At 29.0% G+C, this 9,453-nt stretch overlaps 1 protein-coding gene across 1 annotated transcript; it reads left to right on the forward strand.

Annotated features, from left to right (window-relative positions):
* The first annotated feature begins 1,124 nt into the window (after positions 1-1,124).
* On the forward strand, positions 1,125-1,936 carry LOC123300555 (nucleoside diphosphate-linked moiety X motif 8). Its single transcript, XM_044883141.1, has one exon. The coding sequence runs from the start codon at positions 1,214-1,216 to the stop codon at positions 1,934-1,936; it is 723 nt and encodes a 240-aa protein (XP_044739076.1). The 5' UTR covers positions 1,125-1,213.
* The last annotated feature ends 7,517 nt before the right edge of the window (positions 1,937-9,453 follow it).

A 9,453-nucleotide genomic window follows, 5' to 3' on the forward strand; every position in this document is an offset into this window, starting at 1 on the left:
ACGTTGAGTGCACACATTCACATACGAACACCTACCCAGACCATTGCCTAATATTGCCTAATCGTGGTCCATCAACAGGCCTCGTTGACATGTCTAAGCTGTTCAATAGCCATATTAATTGTAATAAATCTATTTGATTTAAATTAAATGCGCAATTTTCAATTTAAGTTAAAAATACTAATTATTTAAAACAAATAAGTATATATATTTTTATTCCGGTTCTATAATAGTTAATAATACTATAATTAAAATATTTGTAATAATATAATAATCTCACTTAAGATATCAATTATGTCATACCTTAATCTATTTTAAGTAATCTTATTAAGTTTATTATTGTAAAACAAGGCTTTCATACAAGTTTAATAAAGAACACGCCAAAATTATAATTACCCAAATTTAACATTAGACGTACGTTAAATAGAAATTCTCAAATTTTTTGGGTCAAAATTGTCAAAAAATATATAATATCAATACGAATCAAGAGAATCAACCCGACTATTATTTCTTTAATTTGTCAAAATTATCAAATTTAATAAAATTCAATCATACTAACTTAATAAGAATATTTTAGTCCTATTCAAATGTGTTTATAGGTTTTTAAAAGGGCTCTTTTTATTTTAAACAGCTTCTACAGTCTACATACATTGTTAATTTCTCCTTGTTTTGACAAAAAAATATACCATTGTTACAAAGAAAATTTAACAATACGTTTTATCGATGCGTTACTGCTATTTAAAGAGGGCATAAAACCAGTTTCAATGCAAACATCTGTTCATTCACATAACTTGAGGATTTAAATACAATCAATTATAAAAAAAATTATTTTCTTTATGAATTATGCAAATATTTAAAATACTAGTTTTATCTGCAACGCATACTCAACATTTTAAAGCGCTATCTTTAAAAGTTATGAAGAATTTCATCTATAATAGTAATATTCTCTATAAAAATATAATAAAAGTACTCGAGTTATATTAATTTGATGGGTTTTAAACATTAAAATCAATTTTAATTATTTACATTCCAAAGATACGTTTTTACATTGAATTATGAACTCTCTAATTTTAGTTCAAAATTTACAACTAAATGTAAGTATGTGGTGGTGCTAGTGTCAAGCTTTTGATAGCTTTAATTTGTCATGTGGAAGGGTGTTAGTTGATTTATATAATACAAATAAATTATGAAAAAAAAGTTATAATATTTATTAAAAATGATTAGAATTAAATATATTTATACAAATATCAAGGTTAGTTCACGTAGTATTGCATCATTTACCAATGAGGACATATTAAATCCACAAAACAAGAGACGATGTATTAAACGATTCACTGCGATACGATTGCAAAAGAAAACACTGCACTTACCGACACAAAAACGCCATGCTGCTGTATTAGTTCCATTATGTTACGTAAATAATGAATTGGCGCTACTGTACACACTACGAGCAGCCGATTTAAAATCGCATCGTGGACAAATTAGTTTTCCTGGCGGTATACAAGATTATGGGGATAAAACATTTATAGATACAGCGTTACGTGAAACAAATGAAGAATTGGGAATACCAAAGGACGAAGTTGAAATATGGTGTCAATCTAAAACAATTGACACTCCATCAAAAACTAGTGTTACACCCGTTGTAGGTTTAATTAAAAATCCAAATATTTCAGAACTTATTGTTAAAAATCCCAAAGAAGTGGAGGATTTTTTCTTTGTGCCTTTAACCACTTTATGTAAACCAGAAAATTGTAGGTATACACAATTTAGACGAAATTATTCAACTCCTGCGTTTCTGGGAGCACCGAGAAGAATATGGGGTTTAACTGCGATAATTACACATTTATTTTTGTTATCATTAATGCCTAAAGATTGTTATCAACATGTTATCAAATTTACGCCCACTATAGAATTTACGTATGAAAAAAAGAAAAACTGATTTTATTTTTAAATAAATTTTAGTTCAATTGTTCAATTTATTGTTTCATTTTTTATTTATTAGAACCTTTTACTGTTTAAATACAAAAAATTAAAAAGTTGAAAATTGTATACTGCAATTTCACGCCATCTATCAATTTGTTATTGAGGTAAATATTTATATTCAAAGTTAAAATAAAAATCTTTATCTTTTGAAATAAAGTTATTTAATTGTTATGTAAAATAATACTTGAAAAGAAAAGTTTTACAGAACATATTGAGTGAGCTTTACATTGTTGAAAATTTAAGTTTTTCAAAGATACAGGTTTTCAAATAAGAAGGACAACAAATGAAGGCTGCTTTCCATTGTGTTTTGGTGTGTGAGTGAGTGCATATTACGCTTAATTGAAATAGATTTTTGAAAATTTATTCTGCGAATCTTGAGAAACTCTAGGATCGTCGTTGAATTCGATTAACCTATTCAATATAATAAGTTGAACATCATTTGTTTTTGAATGTGAGTTCTATGGGATTAATATCCCGAGAATGGGCATTCAAAAGCATCGAAATTGCGCAGTATTTTGGCAAATTAGGTTTGAAAATTTTTGCAAATGTTAATAAAAAGTAAAAAAAGAATTTGTTTCGATTTGAATAAAAATAGTTTTAATCAAAGAGAATTGGTAAAAATTACTTTACTACTAAAAATACACTTATCCCAGGAATCTAAATCAGCTCTTCTGGATTCATGTCCAGTGACAATTCTACTTGAATTGGGAAATTTGTTCCGCTTTTGGTGGTTTTTAATCTTGGTACCATGGCACCATTTGTATCATTCTAGAGCTGCCACTGAATGGGTTGAAAGTTGAAATATATATAGTCAAACATGTTAGTTTGCTATTTATTCCATAAGAGCCTTATGAACCGGATGTTCAAAATAGGAAAGGGAGACTATCCAAGTACACAGAAATTTATGTGCTGTACTGTGACGTAATTCCCTCAACTGGAATGCACCCTAACTTTAAATTCTTACCTGTAAAGGTGGCAAAACGAACTTGTTGCTGTGTATAGTTGAACACGTGTCCTGTAGGTGTCAGATGTTGTATGATTGTTATTTGACGCTTCGTTTAGATTGGTGATTTGTGTTTCTGTCACATTAAAAAACTTTTTATTTTGTGTTGTTTTTTCATTTTAATTTTATTTGATTTTAGTAAGTTAATTCATTTTTTATTTCTACATAATTTCTACAATTTTATTAACCATTTAAAACATTCCATTTTTAATTATTTAAATGTATACTAACAAATCCAAGGTTTTCAACGGTGCCGATATAGTTATGAATCATTTTAAGCAGGTTCAATGATAACCTTAATTACTTCTTTGCTTACCTTTATCTCTAAGAATTTTCTTATCACTATATTTTCCAGGTAAATAAGTTACCTGTAACTTAAATAAACAATCTTTTTAGAGTTTATCGAACTTTATAATAACTTTTATTCATTTTGTTTCAGAGTTTTTAATTCATGTAATTTTAAAGTACTTAAGTATAAAGTTTATTTAAAATGCCGACACAAATGGTTAATGACGGTACCACGGATAATACGGAAATTCGGGTAAAAGCCGCGTATAATGGGGAAGTTATGATAACATACATTGATCCTCATGTTACCATCGAACAACTAAGCCAAGAAATGAGGGATATATGCCGGTTTCCACCCGATCAGGTGTGTATTTTCAATAAAAATTGTTATATCCTTAAAAAATATTTTAAATTAAATTGGTTGGTGTAATAAACCACTATAAAAATTCCTTTAAGAGCAAATTTTGGTATAGTGTGAAAATAATTTTCTCATGAATATTCGTATTTTCTACATGTTTCGGAATAAGTTAGTTGGGTCGGATTAAGTCAGGTATAAAAAAAATGAAAATACGACTCATGTTACAGACCCGATTTTGTATACGAATTTAATTATTTAATTAAAAACGCAATTTCGCTAAAATCTTAGCACTTCGAATGCTAAAATGTTTGAATTATTTATTAAAATAGTTAATATACACAAAATAGCTGGAGCTGAATTTGAAACGAAATTTCATTTGTACCTCTATCTCTTACGGTTTAAAAGATTGGTCATGGACACGTCGCCCAATTTTACTGAGTTTCGAAAACAGTCAATCTTTAGGTCTAGAACACGTTAGAAAAAATTTAGTTCGTTGTCCCTTTTCGTTTTTGATATATCGTGCTCATGTACAGGCAGGCGGGCTTATGAAATGATTTTATGAACACCTATACAACATTTTTTACCATCAATATTTAAACTTTAATATACTCCTGATTTATGAATGATTAAATTTAATATGCTCCTGATTTATTACTTGTTTTCAGGATCTAATAAGATCCTGAATGTAATTTTAAAGTGATATTTATTCCTCGAATTTAGTTTTTATTTAGAATTTAATAATTTTACTTAGAAATTATTTATTTAGAACATAAAATGATAAATTATGTATGAAATAAAATCGAATATGGTGATATAAAACAATATTTGTTTTTCTTTTTAAGGTTTTTACTATGAAATGGGTGGACGAAGAAGGTGATCCATGTATGTTAAGCACTCAATTGGAATTGGATGAAGCTGTTCGTTTATATGAATTAAATCGTGATTCGGATCTAACAATTCACGGTAAGTCGTTTACTCAATTTTTAATGTTTGTATTGTAAATTTATTTCTAACTATGTCATTTAATTTCGTAATATGTTTATTTTAATTGTGTTTATTTCATTACAATTGATTACCTTTTAAGGTTACTTATTTCTATACAATCCAATTGAAAATGTATTTTGTATTCTGAATAATAATTAAGTTTAAAAAAAAAACTATTTCTATAGTGGTTCATGTCTTGACTAAAATATGATATTAGTTTATTATTTTGATAATAGATGACAGTGGTTGCCACTTTTGTAAATTATTATTAGGAGAAGAAATATTGAGTTTTCAATGTACTACTGCTCTTAATTTTCGTTACAATTTGCATACTTTACTAAGTATGTGTTAAATAACGAACTTGGTCGTTTAAATATTAAAAGTAACTAATGTATCAGTTTTTATCCCGATTGGACTAAAACTGGGGCCTATACAGTGAGCGTGTACAGACATGTATATAACGTAGGATATAGATATTACCATAGAGCAATAAGTTAATTATTAACCGCAGTGAGAGAGGTAAAAATGGACACAGAATTTGTAGCCGTATAAGAGAGACGAAGAAAGCTATACGCGCTTACTTTATCTGCCCCTGTCTTCTACGATCAACCTCTAATTATCTCTATGATTAAAGCTAACCACAGATTGTGAAAATCTACCTCAACTTTTGACGCGTGTTAACTAAACCCAACTCAAAGGGTCTGGTAGTTGCGGTAGTTTTTGAGTTTTTTTGGAAGAGAAATGATAACCTGCCTTAAATTACATGGAGTGTATTAAAACTAATTTTTTAACCCTCGACACAAAAAGAAGGCTGCTATAAGTCTGACCCCTATGTGTGCCTGGATTAATGGATGAACCGATTTTGATTTTTTTTTTAAAGGTTAATTTTATAAGGAGTGTTCTTAGCTTTTCGAGAGAAAGTTAATTTAATAGAGCATTTCAAGAAAAAGTAAGTGTTCTTAGCTTCGGTTTAGTTTGGAGAGAGCTACAAGAAAAAAACCGCGAATTTCTCGAGGATTTTTTAAATTTTGTAAAATTTATTTGTTGGTCCTAGATATTTCTTCTTGTTTTTTTGGAGCAAGAAGAAATTTACTTATGCCTCTCTTGGCACAAAAATGTTCTTTATTCAATCCAACAACATTTTCCTGAAATAAATTCTTTAAATTATACTACATTTAGACGGGAATCGAATTCAGGACTTTTGTTATTTCAATTCATTACTTTTGAATCACTCTTTAAACGCTGTGTATGTACAATCACTTAATTGTTTCAAACTAGAAGATAAATTTTAATTATTTGATAAAGAATTGTTCACTTTAATAAGAAGAATATTAGAGTCAATTAAAAAGGAAGTGGGGGCAATAAATTTATAATGACCTTATTTTAATTGCCAATTGACTTCTGTATGAAATGAAACCTCTTTAATAAATAGATGGTGAATACTTATTATGAACTCTTGTCTTTATTATCATTCTATAATAAATATGGTCTAGTTCCAAACGTAGTATTTGATAGTCATTTCAGGAAGAGTGACAATTTGACAAGCTATTGTACAGGTATTGGCCTAGGGAGCATATAGTAGGTGGAGGTTACAGCTAAATCGACCGTAGCACTATTATCTTATAAAATTTGAAATAAATCATGCGTTTTACTTCAAATGTGACTATTCTTCAAGTGTTTACATGTAAATGGTTTAGTAACAATTCGAAAATAATATTAAATATTCAATGTAATCCATATATACAAACCATAAACTTATATGTCCAACCATACAATTATATTAAAAAAGAAGTTTATGGTTATCATAGCAAGGAGCCTGAAAAGTTTAGAATTGTTTAACACCTATAAAATTTCAACTTTTAAGTTGCCGGGAGATGGAAACTTTGCTTTGTTTGAGTGCAACAAAATAATTGACTGTTATGAGAATTTTCATAGTGGAAAAAGTTGTTTGAAAGCAATTTTTGAAATTAGCAGCCGTACTGAAATGCCTGTCGAATACTTCATGTGGTCCTAGACCTATATAAATGAATCTTTTTTTAAGTACAATTGTATTTTTTTTTTTTGTAAAAAGAGAACATAATATTTACTTTGATAACGTTTTATAATTGAAACGGTGGATGAAGCGAATATAATAGACCAGTAAATATCATCCCCTTCCTTCCCGCCTCACTCAACAGCGCAATTTCGATTGCCAAGAAGTTGTGGGTTTGATTATCATGCAAAGTCACCTTTTTCCATATCAAACTTCAAAAATATTTAAATTGCTCAGATGTTTAAGTGTTAAAATTAGTAATCGCTAGCCTAGTTAGAAAGGCACGACAGTGTCTTTGTAGTAAAATTCAATAAAAAAAACAGTTCAAATAAAAGTTTTAGTTGATTTAATTGTGCACATTTTTCTATCTAGTAAACCGTTAGAGATAGAACAAAACTTTAAGTGCAAAAGTTATTCCTTATAAAAAAATAAACAACTTTTGTTTGAAACTTTTTTTCGTAAGTATCACTATCCGTGAGGGCGCAAATTAGGACAAAATTTTGGTATTCATTTTCTCTAAATCTATAAAAGATAGGGGCAGTTGAAACAACATTCCGATACTATTTGAACATTTTTTTATGATCTTCAGTGTACAAATTATTATTTTTTTCTTTCGTCTTGTATAATATTGCATAACGTATATATATTTTTAATAATGTGCTAAAATAATTTCTTATTACAGTTTAAAGTCCAAGTTTGTATGTTGCATAATATTAGTATTTTATTTTAAGTCCATTAGCATACTTTTTTTTTCTACTTGTAATAGCTACAATATTGTAGCAGAGTTATAAATATGTTTTTTAAGGTAATTTTCATTGGATATGGAAATGATTATTAAAAGTTGAACCCAACGACTTGAATGAGTAACTGAGACCATTATTACGATGTTGGAAATGCTTTATAATAAAAAAGTGAACAATTTGTAATAGTTATATATTTTTTATTATTATTTCTTCAAGTATTTATTTTAACTATGGACATAATATAAATGGACTGGTTGTCTGGCATTTCCATAGACATATTATTTATAGACAGATTGTCTACAGATAAAAGAGAGAACGCTATTCATATCAACATAGAGATGGTAGCTCGGCAGTGTTCTCTGTCTTAACTAAGGTATACTAAGTTTAGTCCCAGTTTGCTACGAACAAAATTTTGGTGTTAATGAAATCATCTAATTAAGCTATTTTCGGTTGTCTGCCCGCCTATGTTTCAACACGATAACTCAAAAACGAAAAAAGATATAAAGCTGAAATTTTTATAGTCTGGTCAGGACGTAAAAAGTGAGATTGAGTTCGTAAAAGAGTAATATTGATTAATTGGATCTTGAATACATGGGACTCGTCTTGTAAATCGTTAGGTTAGGTTAGGTTATATTGGCTGTCCACGAAGGAAACACTTAGGTTATAGAGCCCATTGTGATGCCATATGTGTTTTACAACCTTTTCCGCTGATAATTTCATTCTTCCAGCCCCTCAATTATTTTAAGGGCTTAAAATTTAGCATTGTTCACAACGATTCATTCAGTGTTACAGTTTTTTAATCGTTTATGTAGTCCAATTTATATGTTGATGATATTGTCTACACCGATCCAATACCTACATTATAAATATCAGTCATATAATATTTGTAATATCTGTCCGTCTGTCTGTCTGTCTCTATTCATATAAGTATTATTTACATTTGTAATATGAGGTCACCAACAAGATTTGAATAGCACAGCAGCACCTAATAAATTTATTTAACATACGCGTATCTTTTTATTTTCTGTGAGTAGCCGTGTTTTCTTTTTCGCTGTGAGTAAGTAGCATTTCCACCGAAAGCTAACGTTTTTCAAAAAAATGTTTTAAACAAAAATTGCCAGTCTTATTATGAGGATCAACTTTCTAATTTTAAGTGTTATTCCATCTCTCACCATTTAGGATCTAAATAGGCTATTAAAAAACCCGAAGAACTAGATCCAATTTAATGTCAGAACATAATGTACCCCATCAAACTCCGCAACTTTTCTAAGCTATTTAGTTTAGAAAACTCTTTTAAAAGTTTTTTAGTTTCAGCTATTTTTTGATTGGTTAACCACAAAAGCAGATATTTAGATATATAGATTCAAATGGCCCATGCTGTTTATAGATAGATATATTATAATTGACTTTTAAAATTATTACTAGGAATTTTTGTTGGATAACTATTAGATAACGACAGTAAAGCCAAGTTTTTAATTTTTTCCAAATTATAAATTGCTTTTATTAGAATTTTTTCGCCGCTTGATTGATATCCGTACCTGATTTAGCAGCAATATCCATCTATATGTATATCCACGAACAACTGAGTGTTATGAACGCGGTTTTATTCTAACTATGTATATATATATATATATATTTCATACAAACTAACATATACATTTATGCTAAGCGAGTTTTGTTGACCGCATCTATAACAAAAAACCTACTCAGTCTATCCTTATTCCAACAAAACAGTTCCTTGGTATTTCATTGTATAAGTTTTGTGTGTACATAGATAAGCCTATTCTGAATTTCTAGCGATTTTCTTAATAAATGGATAAGTAAAAAGTTTTGGATTCCATCGGAATGTTACAAAACAGGAAACGTTATATTATATTGGCATTTTCATCAAGAGTAGAGTATCCCACTTCTGTTGGACCATTCCTGACACCTGTTGGACACTTCAGTGAAATTCGATTTAGAGGGAATCGGTAATTCGGTGCTACTGTAGAAGATAGGAGAGGAACGTCATAGAGGTTATCAAAATCGTTGAATGGGTTGAGTTATTTTACCAAGGTCAAACTTG

Source organism: Chrysoperla carnea, chromosome 5 (genome assembly GCF_905475395.1).
Source record: "Chrysoperla carnea chromosome 5, inChrCarn1.1, whole genome shotgun sequence".
In the NCBI taxonomy this organism is placed as follows: domain Eukaryota; kingdom Metazoa; phylum Arthropoda; class Insecta; order Neuroptera; family Chrysopidae; genus Chrysoperla; species Chrysoperla carnea.

Excerpts from the sequence above, each read along its gene's own strand:
- LOC123300555 (XM_044883141.1), top strand. The coding sequence starts at position 1,214 with ATGATTAGAATTAAATATATTTATACAAATATCAAGGTTAGTTCACGT.